The sequence below is a fragment of the Scyliorhinus torazame genome, chromosome 1 (genome assembly GCF_047496885.1).
Source record: "Scyliorhinus torazame isolate Kashiwa2021f chromosome 1, sScyTor2.1, whole genome shotgun sequence".
NCBI classification, from domain to species: Eukaryota; Metazoa; Chordata; class Chondrichthyes; order Carcharhiniformes; family Scyliorhinidae; genus Scyliorhinus; species Scyliorhinus torazame.
Genome location: NC_092707.1, coordinates 274,302,953 through 274,324,403, shown reverse-complemented (window position 1 = coordinate 274,324,403; position 21,451 = coordinate 274,302,953). Strand labels below are relative to the sequence as shown.

Sequence of the window (21,451 nt, the reverse complement as noted above, 5' to 3'; positions counted from 1 at the left end):
GGATTAAATGCCTGCCAATAACTGGACAGTTCAGAACTTCCCTGTAATTTAGGACCTCAGGTACAAAAGTCCCACCTACTCAGAGCTACCAATCGGAGACCCGCAGCTCTCCATTACAGGCAGCATCACCGGTAGCAGCAGCTGCTGCCAGTAAAGTACCCAGGGAAAGGCCTCGTGTCACCGAGGACACCATCCCACAAGTGAGTGAGGGCAGAGTTGCAGGAGGCGGGGGCAGAGGAATTGGAGGCAAGGGTGAGACTGGCTTCCAGTGGCCATGCCCCTTCCCAGTGCCTTGTCCCTCAATCTGGCACTAAGTGCCTTTTGGGTTTGCCTGTGGACTTTGAGGATCAGGAAGACCATGCCACAAGCATGCAATCCCCAGCTGAGCGACCAACTAAGTTCTGGTGGGCTCAGGAATAATTGTTGTCAGCTAGCTCAATAATGAGTTGAACTGGCATCCCACCACAAGTGGGTGAGTTTCCCTCATGTGGCTGTTCCGCCCCCCCAACTTAATCGCGGGATATTTTTCCGCAGCCAGGAGATTGACATGTGCAGCCTCTCCCGCAAATAAGTGAGCCCAGGAGCCATATTTCCCGCTGCAATAGGAGGGAAACCTTCACAAAAGTAGCCCAATCAGCCAATGCAACATAGGTACAGAATTCTCCACTTTGCATCAAATCCAGCCTCAGTTAATAAAATGATGCTTGCAAAGACTAAGCTGTGCCTATGCTGAGTGTTCATGGCTGTGTCAGAGATGTCAGAAGCCAGGGCCAAAGAGGATAGGGCAAGTCTTTTAAGGGCTGTCCTTAGAGCGACCCTTGTTGAATAATCTTGACACAATGGGTTACATAGAACATAGAACATTACAGCGCAGTACAGGCCCTTCGGCCCTCGATGTTGCGCCGACCTGTGAAACCACTCTAAATCCCATCTACACTATTCCCTTATCATCCATATGTCTATCCAATGACCATTTGAATGCCCTTAGTGTTGGCGAGTACACTACTGTTGCAGGCAGGGCATTCCACGCCCTTACTACTCTTTGAGTAAAGAACCTACCTCTGACATCTGTCTTATATCGATCTCCCCTCAATTTAAAGCTATGTCCCCTCATGCTAGACATCACCATCCAAGGAAAAAGACTCTCACTGTCCACCCTATCCAATCCTCTGATCATCTTGTATGCCTCAATTAAGTCACCTCTTAACCTTCTTCTCTCTAACGAAAACAGCCTCTCTAACGAAAACAGTCCCTCAGCCTTTCCTCATAAGATCTTCCCTCCATACCAGGCAACATTCTGGTAAATCTCCTCTGCACCCTTTCCAATGCTTCCACGTCCTTCCGATAATGCGGCGACCAGAATTGCACGCAATACTCCAAATGCGGCCGCACCAGAGTTTTGTACAGCTGCAACATGACCTCATGACTCCGAAACTTAATCCCTCTACCAATAAAAGCTAACACACCGTACGCCTTCTGAACAACCCTCTCAACCTGAGTGGCAACTTTCAGAGATCTATGTACATGGACACCGAGATCTCTCTGCTCATCCACACTGCCAAGAATCTTACCATGAACCCAGTACTCTGTCTTCCTGTTATTCCTTCCAAAATGAATCATCTCACACTTTTCTGCATTAAACTCCTTTTGCCACCTCTCAGCCCAGCGCTGCAGCTTATCTATGTCCCTCTGTAACTTGTAACATCCTTCCGCACTGTCCACAACTCCACCGACTTTAGTGTCATCTGCAAACTTACTCACCCATCCTTCTACGCCCTCCTCCAGGTCATTTATAAAAATGACAAACAGCAGTGGCCCCAAAACAGATCCTTGTGGTACACCACTAGTAACTGGACTCCAGTCGGAACACTTCCCATCAATCACCACCCTTTGTCTTCTTCCAGCTAGCCAATTTCTGATCCAAACTGCTAAATCTCCCTGAATCCCATGCTTCCGTATTTTCTGCAGTAGCCTACCGTGGGGAACCTTATCAAACGCTTTACTGAAATCCATATTCACCACATCAACTGCTTTACCCTCATCCACCTGTTTGGTCACCTTCTCAAAGAACTCAACAAGGTTTGTGAGGCACGACCTACCCTTCACAAAACCGTGTTGACTATGTCTGATCAAATTATTCCTTTCCAGATGATTATACACCCTATCTCTTATAAACCTTTCCAAGATTTTGCCCACAACAGAAGTAAGGCTCACTGGTCTATAGTTACCGGGGTTGTCTCTACTCCCCTTCTTGAACAAGGGGGACAACATTTGCTATCCTCCAGTCTTCTGGCACTATTCCTGTAGACAAAGATGACTTAAAGATCAAAGCCAAAGGCTCAGCAATCTCCTCCCTAGCTTCCCAGAGAATCCTAGGATAAATCCCATCCGGCCCAGGGAACTTATCTATTTTCACACTTTCCAGAATTGTTAACACCTCCTCCTTATGAACCTCAAGCCCTTCTAGTCTAGTAGCCTGAATCTCAGTATTCTCCTTGACAACATTGTCTTTTTCCTGTGTGAACACTGACGAAAAATATTCATTTAGCACCTCTCCTATCTCCTCGGACTCCAAGCACAACTTCCCACAACTGTCCTTGACTGGCCCTACTCTTACCCTAGTCATTCTTTTATTCCTGACATATCTATAGAAAGCTTTAGGGTTATCCTTGATCCTACCTGCCAACGACTTCTCATGTCCCCTCCTTGCTCTTCTTAGCTCGCTCTTTAGGTCCTTCCTAGCTAACTTTTAACTCTCGAGCGCCCTAACTGAACCTTCATGCCTCATCTTTAAGCCAGTCTCCTCTACTTTTGGATAGATTGCAGAACATTGCTAATCACTCCACAAACATGACCCCGAGCTTCCGGTGGCCTGACACTTTAATTCTCCACTTTACTCTCCCGCTGATATCTCTGTCCTTGGCCTGCTGCACCATTCCAGTGAGGCTCAATGTAAACTTGAGGAACAGCAACGTATCTTTCAATGAGGCACTTTACAGCCTTCTAGACTCGGCATTGAATTCAACAATTACAGGCCACAATCTCTGTTCTATTTTGCTTCCTTTTTTTTCCCTCAATTTCTGCTCTCAGTCAGCTGCTCACCTGCTCCAGGTGCATCTTTTGTTTCTTTTCTTACCCCCTCTCCATTCCCTTTGGCCGTTTAAGACTTCTGTCATTCAATCTCTCCCATCTTTTACCCCATCACAGGCCTTTCTGTCACCCTTGACCCGCCCGCCCCTCGCTCGAAACCTATTACATCTCTAACTTTTCCCAGGTCAGCTGAAAGATCACAGACCTGAAAAGCTGGACATGAATCAGCTGACTGGAGTTAAAGTCCGCTGAACGGCATGTTTAGCAGAGTGTTTCTCAGTGCCTACTGCATTGAGAAAGACTATTTTTCAATGGCACTTTGCTGGTATTTTTGTACTCCGTGAGGAACTCCCCGTCGAGGCCACTCTTTAAGTCATTTCAAGACTACTCGCGAATTAGGCTGCCATTTTCAAAGGCAGTCCCGATCTTTTGACCCTTCCTCACTTCACCAAACCTACCTCTTCCAAGATCCTCGAGCACCCCCTCTCCACCTCTAATGGGTAAGGCCCTCCCAGGCATGAAGCCTGGCACAAGCAACCTGGCATCTGGGCACCATGACACAGCCAGCCTGTCATACTGGCTGTGCCACCTGGCACTGCCAGGGTGGCACTGCCTGGATGCACAGTGGCAGTGCCAAGGTGCACAAGTGCCAAGGGTAGTGCCACTGTACCACCCTGCCCAGTGCCTGACCATCTGGGGGCCTGCTCAGTGTACCCAAACAGGCGCCGGAGTGTGGCGACTAGAGGATTTTCACAGTAACGTCATTGCAGTGTTAATGTAAGCCTACTTGTGACAATAATAATGATTATTATTCAGCACCCCAGCGAGAACCGCAAGGTGCCATCACGGCTGGTTCATGACTCTGTGAACCAGTACCAAACGGCGCCAGGTTGAAGCCTTGCTGGCAAGGCCAATGACTCCCGGGCCCTGGCTGAATTGGGAGAGTGCATATTTAAATGCTTCATTTGGATAATTTAAATATGCATGCCTGCACCTCGTCCAGAGAGAGTGAGATCTAGAACGCGATGAGCCACGAGATTCTGTCGAATGTCACAAGACGTTTCAAGCTTTATGAATCTCATGAGATTCAACAGCCTCGTCCTGACACCAAGTCGGGCACAACGAGGTAGCGGTTTCACTCTCTCTCCACAGCCTGACCTGCTGAGTGTTCCCAGCATCGTCTGTTTTCATTTCAGATTTCCAGTATTCACAGTATTTTGCTTTTTGACACAATGACGGTTGCCAATTGGAGGCAGGTAATCAACCTTCAGCAGCTTAGAATGAGTTAGATGAAGAACATTTCAGAGCCATGATAAATCTGGCATGCGACTGACATTCCCGCTTCCTTTCATTCTCTTCATAGCAAAGCACGTAACACAAAGATCGAGAATTCCCAATGGAATGCACATGATCAAAATTATAGCTGCAGCAACGAAAAAGCTTATAGGCCGAATCTTGGGCACAAATCTTTAAGAAGTTGATAAAATGAAGAGTTCAAGAGCATGCACAAAGCTAATGATGGCAAGCATGTTCCAATAATTATTCTCAAAGCAAAGCAAATGTCCTTTGAATTCTACCATGTTGTGAGTCTAGGGCACACCTGCCTCCTTTTAGAAGGGCAAACCCAACTGATTCATGGTGAGAACCATGAGGAACGATGACATCATTAAAATACATTTCAACATCAAAATGAAATTATTTGTGCTGAACATTCCTCAGCCGGACCTCGAGAGGCGGGGCAGTAGGTAGAAATCTAATGACAATGAGTTCTGTCAAATTTGCCAACCCCCTTAGTGCCCATTCAGTTCTAGCACCACTCAGAGGGGGCTTGACGAGTGAATGTCGTTCACTGGCTCCAAACCTTCTTAGCTTGTCAGTTATTGAAGTATTTATCTTCCAGATCAACCAGTTTGCTCAATGAATAGCTTAAACTACTGATTAGTGTGAATACTTTGACTGGAGGTGAATCTAAACCCTCATAAATTTCTACCCACTAAATTCCCCGCTGGGTCACTGTCTATGCGGAGTCTGCACGTTCTTCCAGTGTCTGCATGGGTTTCCTCCGGGTGCTCCGGTTTCCTCCCACAGTCCAAAGACGTGCAGGTTAGGTGGATTGGCCATGCTAAATTGCCCTTAGTGTCCACAAAAGGTTAGGAGGGGTTATTGGGTTAGGGTGGAAGTGAGGGCTTAAGTGGGTTGGTGCAGACTCGATGGGCCGAATGGCCTCCTTCTGCACTGTATGTTCTATGTATCTATGTAAATAGGTGAACCAATTTTACCCCATCTCAAATCTCCTCCGAGATGTACAGATGCCGAAAATATCTACTTCTATCAAAAGCATGTTTTCCGGTACCATGCTCTGATCTGAACAAACAGAATTTTCTTTGGGAGCGCGCAGGCTGAGTGCCTCCGTCGAATTCTCAAACACATCTTTTGTGTCCAGTCACATGCTGTATTGCTTCTGGAAGCTGCCCCCTACCATTATTGCTGGCGGTGGGAGAGGAGGAGTGAAGCACCTCTCACTGGGTGACCTCTTAAGGCGGTTAACCAAAACACATGCAGGAGCCACCTTGGAGCCAGGAGGAACCCATGACTTTGAGCTTCAAAGTGATAGGAGGCTCCATCGATGTTGCAGTGAAGAGCGTCCTGAGGAGATCAGCTTGTTTTTATTAGATAAAACAATATAATGAAGTGCTGCAGCATCTTAAATCTTTCTCTAAAAATAGCTACCAGGTACTGGGGTAAGTAAGATTTAGAAATATAATGGTTTTTTTTTTCCAAGTTTCTGAACAAACTTTCTTTTTCGAGTTTTTTGTGATATTTATTTATTTTCCTCCAGCATCACTGAAGAGAAGCGAACAAACCAAAATATCAAAGAATATCAGAATATTGAAGGTGTTATTTCTCAACAGTGACTAGTATGCACAACTAATATTTCCAGAGAGCTGAATTCTTAACTGCAAACCAATGCGAAATTGTTCTGCACAATTCTATAGTGACAAGAGCAAATCTGTGGGGGGTTAATACTTCATTCAAGTTCATTTCACACTATTGTGCAGGACCTCAAGGACTGTGCAATGGGGCGGGGAAGTGACCTTTAATTGTGAAATCAAAACCGGAATGCTGGAAACACTCAGCAGGTCCGTCAGCATCTGGAGGGAGAGAAACAGTTGACGGTTTGAGTCCATGTGACTCCTCTTCAGAGCTGAAGAGAGATAGAAATGTCACAGGTTTTATGCTTTTAAAGAGGGGAGTGGGGTGAAGCAGGCAGAGGAAAATAGTTCAGAGATAGGTAGGAGCTGAGGAGAGATGACGTGACAAAAGATGTCACGGGCACAAGTTAAAGAGAGTGGCAATGATAGTGTAAAAAATTGGTTGGCATTTCGGTCATACAGAAGAATGTATTAATGGCAGAAAAAAGGTCACCGCTCTCTGAAAGGAAAAGATGAGAACAGGTTACAGAAGGAAATTGGAGATCCTGGGGAAATTTCTGAAATGAATGTAACATTCCAATGGGCTTCTTGAGGATGATTTCATACCTATCCCCAAATGGGGTGCAACACCAGCAGTGTGCCCGCCAAGTATGCCTGAACTCTTCAGCAGGAGGCCCAAACGATTCCTTCATGCAGGCCTCATTAGAATACATTCGGGTGAGCTTTCCAGAACTCAGGGAGAGCTTGTGGACAGTAGTGGGCAAAATTCCAGCAACTCCATGTATGACTTTTCTTTCCCAATTAAGGGCAAGTTAGTGTGGCCAATCCACCTACCCTGAACATGTTTGGGTTGTTGGGGTGAGACTCAGGCAGTCAGGGAGAATGTGCAAACTTCATGTATGAGTTGAACATAGGTACCAAAGGTGAGGAGTGGGTAAAAGATATGTCTGAGGGGTGAGGGGATTGGGGCACTGCTTGTTCACTGGCATTGGGCTCCAATACTTGTATGGTTCAAGGGATAGCATTCCTGTTGGTTAGGTTGTTCATGTCTTTGTACAAAACTCTCTCCATTTAGCTTGAGAAATTGCAAATAGGTTGCCATTTTGCATCTACTGATTCAGACAGGAGTGGCGTTCAGCTATTAACAGACCTATCAGAAAATTACAGCAAGAAGCATTCGGATTTCCAAGGGCACCCAGTGTATCCCTGCAGAATACCTTGTACAATGAATAGGTAGGCACTGAATGTTTTGCTTCTCATCTCCCGGGGGCACAGGTTTGAAGACGATTGCATATCCCATCGTTACTAAATATGTATATTTGATTTATGTTGCCCAAGAGACATTGAGTAAATGAAATAAAACAATAATGTTCTCCTGGCATAACATATCCACTGTCTTAGAATTCTGTGCCACACCAAGGTCAATGTCTTTCATAAGCTCAGAAAAATCCTGTTTTGTGAACATTAATATTGTGCCTAGTCTCTCCACGGTTTAGGGATATATCAATTTAATAAATCATTATAATACAGCATAAAACATGTAAAATTCAGCTTTTGTTTGGAAAAAAGGTGCATTTTAAACAATTCCCACTTGAACAAATCCCACGTGTGCCTTTTAGAATTGTAATTGTAGTATTAACTAGCTGTTTCATCTGATCTTCCATCTTACCAGGTGAGTCATTTAGGTGAGTAGTGACTGCTAAGCGTCTGAGGCAGCGAACATTATCTTGTGTGCAAAAGTCAAGTATTGTCAATCAGCTGACACCAGGGCAGGCAAAACTGGTCTAGTACCAAATGTGTAAAATGAATCCAATTGATCTTACAAGCCCCCTAACCCTGCCTACAAACTCGTTGGTGGGATGGGGATGTAAAATCCAGCCCTCGTTTGCATGAATGCCTTTTTATTTGTGAAGGTGATCTTCAAATCTGGTTGAAGCAATGGAGATAATTCGCAACTTTGCTGGCTGGTAGGGCATCAACTGCTCATTGTAGAGGCCCTCACCAACTTGTGTTCCACAGGAGCGGGTTGATAAAGAGTGGGCAACTCGCTTCACTAAGTTATTACCTGGGCAGCAAAGCTAAAAGTGACCCCAGTCATAGAATCACCAAGTACGTAAGAAAGGCATTTGATCCATTGTGTCTGCCCCGACACATTGAAAGAGCTAGTTGACGTACCTTTGATAATGATGTGATTACTTTGGACAGTATTAATGCACTTTATTTGTAAAACTGAAGGCCATCTATTATTATGGAAACTCCACAAGTAGTAACCACAGCCACATACCCCACCCGCCAACCCCGCTACACCAAATAATTCCTGAAGTCCACCTGTCCATCTTTGTACAGGGCATTGGTGAGGCCACAACTGGAGTATTGTGTACAGTACTGGTCTCCTTATTTAAGGAAAGATGTAAGTAAGTTAGAAGCAGTTCAGAGATTTACGAGACTAAGAGGAACATAGGAATAGGAGCAGGCCATTCAGTTTGTTGAGCCTGCTCTACCAATCAATACGATCATGGCTGATCAGACACTTCAATGCCTTTTACCCACACTACCCCATAACCATTTACGTTATAATCCCAAGAATAGGGGTTGTCTTATGGGGAAAAGTTGGACAGGGTAGGTTTGTATTCTCTGGAATTCAGAAGAGTTAAGAGGCGACTTGATCAAAACCTTTAAGATCCTGAAGGGTTTTGACAGGATGGATGTGACGAGGATGTCTCCTCTTGTGGGAGAATCTAGAACGAGGGGGTCACTGTTTACAAATAAGGGGTGGTTTATTTAAGTCAGAGGTGAGGAAAGAAACTTCTCGCAGAGGATCCCAAGTCTTCCTCAAAAGGCAGTGGAAGCAGCGACTGAATATTTATTGGGTTAGGCAGGAATGTGGGGTTGAGGTTACAATCAGGTCAGCCATGATCCTATTGAATGGTGAAGCAGGCTTGAGGGACCGAGTGGCCTACACCTTTGCTCCAAATTCTTTTGCTTGTACGCATTTTTGTATGTTCAGAAAGCCGTCTTTCATTTCAGCTGAGGATATTTCCTCAGATCTGCAGTCTAACCCTTCCAACATGAACCAGCAGGACTGTGAACTCTGATTGTGTTTATCTTTAATGCCCTACTACTTTTGGATTCTGCTCAGAAGAGCCTGGAGTTAGCGATAGCACCTCAATCCTCGGCTGGCAAAGCTCCATGGCTGATGATACCTTGCTTGATGCACTAAAAAGTTCCAATTTTCACACGAAAGAATGCAACAACTAATTTCAGTCACTGTACGCTCATTATATATCTGGATATGAAATACTGTCAAAATAGAACAACAGATTTCATTGTTGCTTGGTAATTAAGAACAGTCCTACCTTGAATGCCAGACCCTGCATGACATGATTTCAGCAGCTGTTTGTACAAAAATAATAGTCAGTGATTACAAACCAAAAATGTAAATAAGATGAAATGCCAGTGTTCAATAAAACATTATTAAAATGCCGTTTACATTTGAATTCTAATGGGGAAAAAAACAATAAATTCAACATGATCTTTTGGAATACTGCATTTTCTCATTAGACGATCACTAGCGTAGCAACAAAAAACATGTAAAATGTCGGTTAATTTGTGCTCATTTTCCAGAAGGCACTGTGAATAGGAGGTTGTAGGACAATGAATGGAAAGAATGCAGGCAAAAAAATTACAGAGATGGAGGCAACAAAAGGGTGCTAAAAATAACTGGATGTTGCCAAGATCAACTGCAGCTCGCAGATGAATTGTGCCGATGATTATTAAGCAACATACCTCTACTTAACAATTAAGACTGCAGTTGGAAGACATACAGAGCCCACCACCAGACTGACTGTAGAAATAAAAGATTGTGCCTTCAAAACATCTTCAGCAGAAAATACTCTTGAGGTTTTGATGAAGGTACTCAAAATAGATTTGCGAAGGTTCGCATCATACAAGGAGCAGTGCTGAAGGAGAATTTTGTATATCAAAATTTTTCATTAATGTAAAATATGGAATCGGAAACTTCGGAACACTCCTTAACCTTCAATGTTTTTCTCATTTCCCCCCCTCCCATCAGTGGCCTCTTCAAAGAAATGTATCCATGATTGATTTGGGGAGACATTTCAGACGAGAGAATCCATGTGTGTGATGAAGTCAAACTGGGGCAGATAAGGCTAGGCTTTAGGCATCACAGATACTTGGTGATGAAGGCAGAACTGTTATCACTGGGCTGCCCATTTAAAAACAAAATTATTCTTTCATGGGATGTGGGCATCACTGGCAAGGCCAGCATTTGTTGCCCATCCCGAATCGCCCTTGAACTGAGTGGCTATTTCAGAGGGCACTTAAGAGTCAACCACATTGCTATGGTTCTGGAGTCAAATATAGGACAGACCAGATAAGGATGGCAGATCTCCTTCCCTAAAGGATATTAGTGAGCAAAATTAGTTTTTATGACAATCGATGATAGTTTCATGCTCGCCATTGCTTTCAGGTTTATTTACTGAATTGAAATTCCACCGGCTGCCCTTGTGGGATTTGAACCCATCTCCTCAAAGCGTTCGCCTGGGTCTCTGGAGTACGAGTCCAGTGAAAGTACCAATACGCTGCTATCTCCCTGCGAGGCAGCCAGTTGTTTTTTTTACTGCTAAGTCTCAGAATTTAATCAACTTGTTTGATGTTGGAAACATAAAGCTGTGATTTCACCATCTGCTTCCATACATCAACTCCCTACCAATCCCAATAACATCTTATGCATGGGGAAACGGATTTTGAAATAAAGGCTAAATGGCTCAGTATTTCTCAGAAAACTGCAGGTTTTATGTCAAATCATTAATAGGCGTGCAATTCCTTGTCCTTATGAGCTGCTTGAGATACATCTGCTGCTGATTTAGATGCCTCTGCTTCCCCCTTAGAATAAAAGCAAATTTATTGGATTTATGTATACAATGTGCTGCCATAGATTCACACCTGAAAAATATAGGCACAGCAGCGCCCAACATCACATGATATGTGTTCAACTGAAATTGCTGCAGTCTGATTATAGTTTTCTTCATAATTCAACAACCAAAAACATTTCTGAGACTTAAAGTTCTGGCAGGCCCCATGCATTTGAGATTTTTTTTCTCAAGGATCCCTTCCTGCACCTAATCCCCACTCACCCCACCCCAGAACATGATCAGAATAGGTGAAATAGCCTGCACAATGAGTAAACCCTCATACAGCATAATGATGGAAGAGGAAAAGGACCAACAAGGAGAAAAGACAATGGGCGCGATTCTCCACTCCCACGCCGGTTGGGAGAATCGCCTGTGCCGCCAAAATTTCCGGGGACGCCGGTCCGACGCCCTCCCGCGATTCTCCCAAGCGGCGGGAACAGGCCGGTCGAGTTTCGCGGGCCGCAGAATCGCCGGAGATACCCAAAATGGCGATTCTCCGGCACCCCCACGATTCTGAGGCCTGGATGGGCCAAGCGGCCAGGCCAAAACGGCGGGTTCCCCCCGGCGCCGTCCACACCTGGTCGCTACAGTCGTGGGCGGTGCGTGAACGCTGGGGGGGGCGGCCTGTGGGGGGGCGAGGGGGGATCCTGCACCGGGGGGTACCTTGAATGTGGGGTGGCCCTCGATCGGTGCCCACCGATCGTCGGGCCGTCCTCTCTGAAGGAGGACCTCCTTCCTTCCGCGGCCCCGCAAGATCCGTCCCCCATCTTCTTGCGGGGCGGATTTGGACAGGACGGCAACCGCGCATGCGCGAATGACGTCCGTTATGCGGCGCCGGCCACGTCATCTATTCGGCGCCGCTTTTACGCGGGCGACAAGGCCTGGCGTGGGTAGATGACGCGGCCCCGATACTGGCCCATTGTCAGGGCCTGAATCGGTCGGGACCGGGGCCATTCCACGCCGTCGTGAACCTCGACGGCGTTCACGACGGCGCGGCCACTTCGGAGTGGGGGTGGAGAATCGCGCCCCCTGTGTTTGAAGACAGGATTCTGTTAAATTTGCCTCATTGGCCATTTTGCACTTATGCCTGTTTGACGCCATTTTTACACGACAGAATAGGCAAGTGAGCTCCACAAGAAATTTGGGTGCAAATTCTCAGTGTAAGCTCAGTCAATCCAGGAAACTCTTGTTGATTAGGATTGTCTTTAGTTCTCGACATGGGTATATCTGTTTTTTTTCCTGTGGTTCTCATTATAGGTTTTTTGTTTAAAAGGAAGACAATCCTTAAGCCTGGTGACACAAACATTAACATCTGCACCTACGGACAAAATCACTAATTTTCTCCATTCTCTCATCTGCTGAAGACAATGTGTCAGGTTTTCGCAGAGTTGGGATGACTCTGTGGACCTTAGTGGACGGTACCCAGATCTGGGTGTTCCACCCCCATTTCCGACAGATCCCATTTTTGCTGGTATGGGAAAGGGGCCTGACTCAAACATGAGCCGGGTCCTTTGGATTTTAGTGCTGAATTTTAACAGACCCTATTTTTGCTGGAGCAAGGGCTTTATTCTGCAGAGTGGGAGTTACGAATTGATGGAGAAGTAAATGGTCATGAAGGGCAGATAAAGTCTATAGAGCTGCCAAGTTAAATCCCTAGCCCTTTAAAAATTAAAAGGCCAGTTTGCCTGTATCAGTGAGAGTCTAAAAATATTCAACCTGTGAAGTTATGCAAATCCCCAGCACTTTAAAAAAAATTATCCAGCCTGACTGGCTCAGCAAATTTTTTAAAAAGCTGTCCAAGCAGTTACAATAGCTTTTTGTCGACATTACCGAGTGGCCTCCTTCTGCACTGTGGATTCAATGATAATCTATGATTAATCTAGGACAAAGGTTCGGCACAACATCGTGGGCCGAAGGGCCTGTTCTGTGCTGTATTTTTTTCTATGTTCTATTACCCAAAGGCATGTCATTATATCAACATTAACACTTGGCTGCTTACCACAAACTACTGTTATTCTGGCAGGATGGTTGTAAATTCACAATTTGATTGAAAGTTCAGAGGTTATTAAAGGATTAGCCGTTTTTCATGTAACATTATGGATACAAATCTGTTTGTTCTTTTACGGGATTAAGTTCTGCAGGGGCTTTTAACATTTAGAATGGGCTGTCATGAATAGGTGAGTTTTTAAAATTATAGTGAAAGCTGTCCAGGTATTTAGATTTTCATTTTATTTAATCTCAACCTGGCTCCAGATGTCGGCCCAAAGTGGTTATTGGGTTAGTTGGCATGGGGATAGTAAGTTCAAAAGTTGTTGGTGGGTAGGAGGGGGCTTTTCTTTGGCATTAGGGCTTATAATGTCCATGGGAGTGGATGAAGGCATGTGGGCATTAAGCTGTTATGCAGGCTGTAGGCGCCATGGTGGGATGGGTAGGGGGTGGTATGACTTGAATTAGAAGCTGTAGTTGTAAGGGGACGCGTGCATTAGCATGGAGGTTATAAGAGGCAAAAGAGGAGGGTAGTGGGTGGGTGGGATGATGGGGTAAGGGCTAGGTATTTAGCAAAACAGCTAGGGGTTTTAAACAGCCCACCTCGGCACTTGGCAGATATTGTCACGGTCTCCGACCTGCATCTGGGGTGGCGGGACTAACTCCGTCCTGCCTCCACACACACCCTCCCACCCGCCCCCACGTCATCCTATGCATCACAGCTTTTACCTCGAGGTGGATGCTCCAAGCCGGGACAACTCCCAACTTGAACAACGTCCACTCGGCAGCAAATATCCTCTCCTATGCGAGTGTGAGGTTCAGTAAACAGCAGGTGCTCTCCATTTGCTTGCAAATCTATCCATTCTTCAGGTGCAAGGCTTTATAGCAATGATAGTAGGTTAACTAATTGGGCTTGTTATAGTTGACCTGACATCCATACATGCCCAGCTGCATAACAATGAGGGGCCAAATCGCTGGCTAACATTTCCCCCTCACAACCTCCGCTTCCCCAGTGTAGGAAGATTGAGGAAGATTTCAGCACAACACTCAGATCAACTAGCTCAGCTTAAACTAGAAACACAACTCAATGGGGAGGTCTTTTGGCACAGTGGGAGCATCCCTGTCTTAGGGCCAGAAGCTCCAGGTCCGGGGCAGCATGTGGCGCAGTGGTTAGCACTGGGACTGCGGCGCTGAGGACCCAGGTTCGAATACCGGCCCTGGGTCACTGTCCGTGTGGAGTTTGCACATTCTCCCCATGTCTGCGTGAGTTTCACCCCCACAAACCAAAGATGTGCAGGTTAGGTGGATTGGCCACACTAAATTGCCCCTTAATTAGAAAGGAAAAATAATTGGCTACTCTCAATTTATTTTTTAAAAAAAGAAGCTCCAGGTCCGTCCAAACCCCACCCAGGACTTGATCGTCAAGGAAGGTGTGTTCATAACGTGGCCAGACAGGTGGATTATCAACTTGGACATCCTTCCAACACACACCAATAGGAGGCGGTAAGAGTGGGAGAGATTGCTGGTCAGCAATGTGATGGAAAGAATGTTGGAGCCTCTACCATCACTGTCCATAGCTCCAGACTACAACATGCATGTAAAAGTACACATTGCCACAGCAACTCGGACTCCTGGAATGAACAGTAACACTCCACCACTCAACACGTTGTGTCGTCCTAATGAACCAATCCAGCAAATTAACCGTGTGCCAATGGCAATTTGAATAATTATGCATTTTAATGCAACGCCTGATGCTTGGTTCATTAAATACTAACGTCTCATATGTAAGACTGAGAGGAAGTTCAACAAATAAAGCTTGCAGGATAAGCTGCAAACCTGGAGATTTTGTTTTCTGCACCAGCTGGGCTTCACTCTGGGAGAGATTGCCTGCCCATTGCAGACCGTGTCAAGAATTTTGTCCCATTGAAATCAATGGGCTCGACAACAGGCGGACAGGTTATTGCCGAAACGGTGAAAATGAAAATATATTTCTATTTGAGACAAGTGATTTGACAGAACCATAAAAGACTCCTCAGCAGGGTACTCAGTTGCATTCTGCTTGCAGAAAACATTTTCAATTCAGCTGTAACAATGAATGTTATTGGATAATTACTGAAGCAATGGCTTCCTAGACCCATAAAATTAATTAGCTAAAGATTCTTTTAAAAAATAACTATTAATGTCACCAACATTTTTTAAAGGCACAGCCTATGAAATGTAAGGTGATCTATTTGAAAATGACTAACCTACACAAGTTAGTATTCAAATATTTAAATTTTGATGTTTTAGAAAAATGCAAAATTGAAATCCAATTTAAGACTAAAGTTTTAGTGACTTTTGCCCATGGTATCTAGTTTAAGAATGGCAGTAAATGTACTTGTTATTCTGCACTGCTCCGACCAGCAATATATTCATTTTGTTTAATGCCAGTCTTTGTGACCAAAGCTTGACGTGTGGCTTTCAAAGTGTAGATAAAACAGCTCAAACGCTAAGTATAAAGATTAATAGAATTGTTTGAAATTATCACGATGGTTGCCCAAACTGTTCTGTACTCAAGACATTTTTTTTTAAAGGCAGTAGCTATTTAGAATTTAATGTCATGTCAACCTTAACTGATAATTTGCACCGATCCTCTGTATGATGCTAGAGGACAACATCACGCTTCGGAATTCATGCTGTGCTTTTTTGGTGAATCCTTTTGTTTCGTGCATCAGAGGACAAAGGACACAAATGGCTCGGTACACGGGTTCCACAATTAACTAGTAATTAAATCAGATTCCTACTTTTTGTGTTTGTTCAGCTTTTGTGCTTTTGACAGATGAACAAGGGAAAAAAAAGACTCGTGGAATAAATAATTCTTTGTGTAACAATTCCCTTATCCCGATTCGCTGCCTAATAGCCTGGCTGGTGTGGTATTTTCATCTGTGGAGAACTCATTGCCATGGACTCACTGAGATTCAGTAACTATGAAAACATGCCTTTCAAGCTCACAAACTCCCTGACTGCATAAGCCCACAGAAAGGAAACCTTGGGGGTTAGTTAAGAGAGTAAATAATACTTTTGTTTTCCTCCTCATTATGTGATGTAATCTAATGTTATGTACACTGAATGTCTAAAACCTCTACCTGGTCATTCTGTCTCTCCAAGCCTTCCAATTGTTCAAGTTGAGCTTTTTTTAATTGGTCCATTTCCTTGGACTGCTTCATTGCAAGCTACAAGGAAGAAATGTTGCAGTTATATTGTGCTGGAGATTTTATTTTGCGGTGTATATAAATGCTTAACCATTTTCTTGCGTTTATTGGACACACCTCCTGCAATCAGAGTGCCAGAATTGGTTTTGGCATTTGGAACAACACTCCGGACATATCTTACGTCAATACAAAGCTGAGGAAGTGCCTCACATTCACGGTGAAAATCCAATCGCATTAGCGAACAGAAACAAATATGCTCGCCAGGTGGAAATTTGTAAAAATATCTGACAGTCATTATCATGTTAAAATTAAACAGGAATGAAGTTAACCTTGGGTCATTGGAATAAAATGAAAGACCTCTTAACCTTGAGGTAGGTGAACAAGTTCCCACTTGGTTAAAACATCTAGCCCTATAATTCTCAGGGCAACGGATCAAAATACGAGGGGCAGTTTTCTTTTCGAACCACCCACTGGGCATCAATCAGGCATGACAGTGCTGACCTAAAAGGAGAAAATTCTCTGACAGTGCCGTCTTCCATACTAAGGCGCAAAATAACTAGGGTGGCAAGTATTCCTTCCCATTTTGACACCAAGGACATAAGATCAGGAGGTGACCATTTTAGCCCCTTGAGATCATGGCTGATTCCTGGCCCTGTTCCATACACCTGCCATTGCACTTTACCCCTTGTTAGCGTCGACAAATAAAAATACATTGGTCTCAGTTTCAAAAGAAAGAATTGGTTGGGCCCTCATGTCTTCACCCCCTCCCTATTTTTATGACCTCCTCTAACCCTCCGAGAAGCATTGACTCTCAGCTGGACCATTCACTTCACTACTGTGGCTACAAGAGCAGCTCCGAAGCTGGCTATCCTTGTCCCCAGCTACTGATTCCCCAAATCGATTCTACAAGGGACAAGTCAGGTGTTAGTGGAATACTTGTCTGGATCAGTGCAGCTCCAACAATACTCAGGGAGCTCAATGCCATCCAGGACAAAGCAGCCTGCTTGATGAGGATCTCCCCCATCCTGTTACATTTCTCTCCCTCAGCTCCACCACTGACTGTAGTGTGAAGCATCTAATGTTTTTGTCTATGCTCCTGGTCCTAGACTCCCCAATCAGCAGAAATAGTCTCCACCCATCTGTTCCCCTGATTTACGAATTTACTTACACTTACTCCAATCCTATATGCTGTCTGCACTGCTCATGATGCAATCTGGAAGATCAACCATGGATTATGTCGTCACCTTTCTAGATACCACTGTTCTGGCCAAAAGTTCAACCCTGAGTTTCCAGCTCCCATTCTAACCCTTCTCTCTCTGAGCTTCTCCATTGTTTTAATAAAACTCAATGCAAGCTTGAGGGGCTTTTCACAGTAACTTCATTTGAAGCCTACTTGTGACAAAAAGCGATTTTCATTTCATGTTTTCATTTCAGGGACATCTCTGTTCAACAACAACTTATATTTATGCTTTAAATCTAGTGATAGGTCCCAAGGTGCTTCGCAAGAGCCCATAAGATATTAGGGCAGGTGACAAAGGCTTGATCAACAAGATAAGTCTTAAGGAGGGACAAATATAGAGACGTTTACATCGGCAATTTTTAGAGTCTGAACAGCTGAAGGGATGGCTGCCAATGGTTGGGCAAAGGAAATTGTGGAAGTGCAAGGTTCCAGAAATGCAGCAGTGCAGAGCATTTCACGGAATTTATTCATTCATGGGGTGTGGGAATTGCTGGAAAGGTCAGCAATATATTGCCCGTCCTTAATTGCCCTTGTGGTGGTGGTAACGGTTCATTTTCATGAACTCCTACAGACCATGTGGTGAAGGTACTATTGGTCAGTTCCAGGATTCGCACCCACAGACGAGAAAGGAACAGCCAATATGGTTCCAAGTCAGAATGCAGGGCATTTTGGAGGGGAACTTGCAGGTGCTGGTGTTCCCATGCACCTGCTGCCCTCGTTCTCCCAGGTGGTAGAAGTTGCGCATTTGGGAGGTTTGTCAAAGGACTCTGAGGGAGTTGCTGCAATGCAGTGTGAAGATGCTTCACACTGCAGTCAGCGGTGGAGCCCGAGGGAGTGAAAATGTAACAGGATGAGGGAGATCCTGATCAAGCAGGCTGCTTTGTCCTGCATGGCATCAAACTTCCCGAGTATTGTTGGAGCTGCACTGATCCTGTCAAGTATTCCACTAACACCGGACTTTTCCCTTGTAGAATTGATTTGGGGTATCAGTAGGTGGGTCAAGGATAACCAGCCTCAAAACTGCTCTCGTAGCCACAATAGTTAGGTGAATGGTCCAGCTAAGAGTCTTGTCAATGGTTCTCAGATGGTTGTAGGATTGGTGGAGGTCAGAGAAATAGGAAGGGGTGAAGCCATGAATGGGTTTGAACACAGGGATGAGAACTTTGAATCTGAGGCATTGCTGGAGTGGGAGACAGAGTAGGTCAGCTGACACAGGATGATGGGTGAATGGGACTTGGTGCGAGTGAGAATGTGGGCAGCAGAGCTTTGTGTGATATGGTCTACTCCTGCTCCTGGTTCTTATGGTCTTGGCAACTGACATTTATGGAGGATGGAAGGTGGGGGACTGGTCAGGAGAGCACTGAAATAATGAACGCTGGAAATCAAAATTCATGCATGGGGATTTCAGAAGCAGATAGGCACTGCCACTAGGCAGTTCTCTAGCCTTAACATCAAGCCTTAACCATAGCTACTATTTTGCTTAAACCAACAGGCACTGGCAATGTGGGATGGGGCATGAGTGTTCCCAGGAACGGGAAAGGTTGTGTTCTCATGCTTGGGACCTGGTTTTCTTGTCTATACATAGTTAGTGGGATGGTCTGCCCTCCAGAGCTTGAAGGTGGGAGCATTTGGTGGACTGGAGGAGAGGGTTGGGCACCCGGCGATCTTCCTGCTTCCGCACAATTAATTCTGGATGGGAAGGCTTCCCGCCCGGATGTAATTGAGGCTCTTATGTGGGCTATTAATCCCCACTTAAGAACCTTATTCCACCGCTGCTGGTATTTAACCATTGGTGGGGCAAGGGAGTTGCCACCTGAAGCGCCTGAACGGGCTTTCGGGGTGGAGTGCCCCTCATACAAAAGCATTTGTTGCCTGAATGAGGGTCCCGGCATCGCGAAGGGGGAGTCGACTGCAAGAATCCCCCCCTCCCCCTTCACCCCGTGCACCTCTGGTGGGCACATTATCGACTTCTAGTCCTGCTCCCCTTGTAACACTTACGGCAGTGGGGAGCTGCCAACCTCTGACTGCCCGGCAACTCTGGGAAGAGGGTGGAAGAGTAGATCCTGCCCGAGGTCCTTGATCCCAGGGAAGGCCCGCTGCTGGCCCCTTAAGTGCCTTACTGTCACTTAAAACCAGCTGGCCTGGACTTCCGGGTGCGGCGATGACCAGCTGAGTCGCACATTTCGGCAGCTCCCGGTGGAACGGACTTTTGGGCTCTTAATAAGAGCCCCAACGGCAATTTTAACGGCTAAAAGTGCTGTGCGGTGAACCAGAAGGGAATCCCCCCGGATACGGATGAAAAAAGGAGAGGAAGGTGGCCGGATTGCGGTGGATCCTTTAGAGCAGCGGCAAGGAAGGCAAGCAAAAACCAAGATGGCGTCGGAAGGTGGCAGTTTAATATGGGGCCCTGAACAACACGAGTTTTTGAAACGCTGCGTGGAAGAACTCAAAAAGGAAATGAAGAAGGAGCTGTTGGCCCCGATATTACAGGCGATCGAAGGGCTAAAGGAGGAGCAAAAGACCCAGGAGCGGGAGCTTCGGGTCGTGAAGGCAAAGGCTGCCGAGAATGAGGACGACATACAGGGCCTGGTGGTGAAGACGGAGATGCACGAGGCACACCATAAACGATGTGTGAAAGGCTGGAGGCGCTGGAGAACAACGCGAGGAGGAACAACCTAAGGATTCTTGGTCTTCCTGAAGGTGCGGAGGGAGCGGACGTCGGGGCATATGTGAGCACGATGCTGCACTCGTTAATGGGAGCGGAGGCCCTGGCGGGTCCGCTGGAGGTGGAGGGAGCATACCGAGTGATCGGCACGAGGACCGAGAGCAGGAGAAATTCCTAGAGCCATAGTGGTGAGATTCCTCCGTTCTAAGGATAGAGAGATGGTCCTTAGATGGGCAAAGAAAACTCGGAGCAGTAAGTGGGAGAACGCGGTGATCCGCGTATACCAAGACTGGAGTGCGGAGGCGGCGAGAAGGAGGGCGAGCTTTAATCGGGCCAAGGCGGTGCTTCACAAAAAGAAGATAAAATTCGGAATGCTGCAACCGGCAAGACTGTGGGTCACATATCAAGGGAGGCACCACTACTTTGAGACGGCGGATGAGGCGTGGACTTTTATCGTGGAAGAAAAATTGGAATGAGCGGGCTATTAAAAAAAAAAGAACGTTTGAAACAAAGTGGTGGGGCGAGTATGGGGGGCGAAGAGGGGGGTAAAAAGGGGGGAAAGAGGAGTTTTATGTTATTAATCCTGCGATGTGGTAACTTTTCTCTCTTCCACAGGAGGTGGTGGGGGGAGGAAAGGAGGTGGAGGAGATGGGGCGTTAGCCATTGGGGGCGGGGCCAAGGGGGAAGCGCGGACTCGGTTCCCGCGCTATGATAATCATGGCGGGAATAGGGAAGCAGGAAGGAGGGGGCGTCGCACGGTGCGAGCCGAGGTCACGGGGGGGGAAGCCGAGGTCGGCCAGAGTTTGCTGACTTCTGGGAGCAACATGGGGGGTGTAACTACGCTAGTGGGGGATCTAGCGTGGGGGGGGGGGGGAATTATTGGGCTGCTGCTGCTGGGGAGAGGGGGGAGCTGGTATGGGGTGGGATGGGCGGGGGGGCACCGCCTGGGGGGGACACAGCTGCGTGGGAACCGGGTGAGGAGCTGGAAAAAGGGGATGGCTAATCGACAAGGGGGGGGGGGGTAAAAAGCCCCCCAACCCGGCTGATCACGTGGAACGTGAGAGGGCTGAACGGGCCGATAAAGAGGGCACGGGTACTCGCACACCTTAAGAAACTTAAGGCAGACGTGGTTATGTTACAGGAAACGCACTTGAAACTGATAGACCAGGTGAGACTACGCAAAGGTTGGGTGGGGCAGGTGTTCCATTCGGGGCTAGATGCGAAAAACAGGGGGGTGGCTATATTAGTGGGGAAGCGGGTAATGTTTGAGGCAAAGACTATAGTGGCGGATAGCGAGGGCAGATACGTGATGGTGAGTGGCAAACTACAGGGGGAGACGGTGGTTTTGGTAAACGTATATGCCCCGAACTGGGATGATGCCAATTTTATGAGGCGTATGCTAGGACGCATCC

General features: G+C 46.2%; 1 protein-coding gene across 9 annotated transcripts in view; it reads right to left on the bottom strand.

Moving 5' to 3' along the window:
• LOC140421442 (1-phosphatidylinositol 4,5-bisphosphate phosphodiesterase beta-4-like) overlaps positions 1–21,451 on the bottom strand; it is a 677,584-nt gene that overhangs the window by 27,229 nt on the left and 628,904 nt on the right. For 8 of the 9 annotated variants that reach the window (XM_072506170.1, XM_072506171.1, XM_072506164.1 and 5 more), the window contains 2 exons: positions 16,069–16,155; positions 9,380–9,416 (listed from right to left, as the gene is read on the bottom strand). In XM_072506170.1, the coding sequence (XP_072362271.1) occupies positions 9,380–9,416; positions 16,069–16,155 (124 nt within the window). The remainder of the gene's footprint in view (positions 1–9,379; positions 9,417–16,068; positions 16,156–21,451) is intronic. The other variant, XM_072506210.1, reaches the window with a different exon arrangement.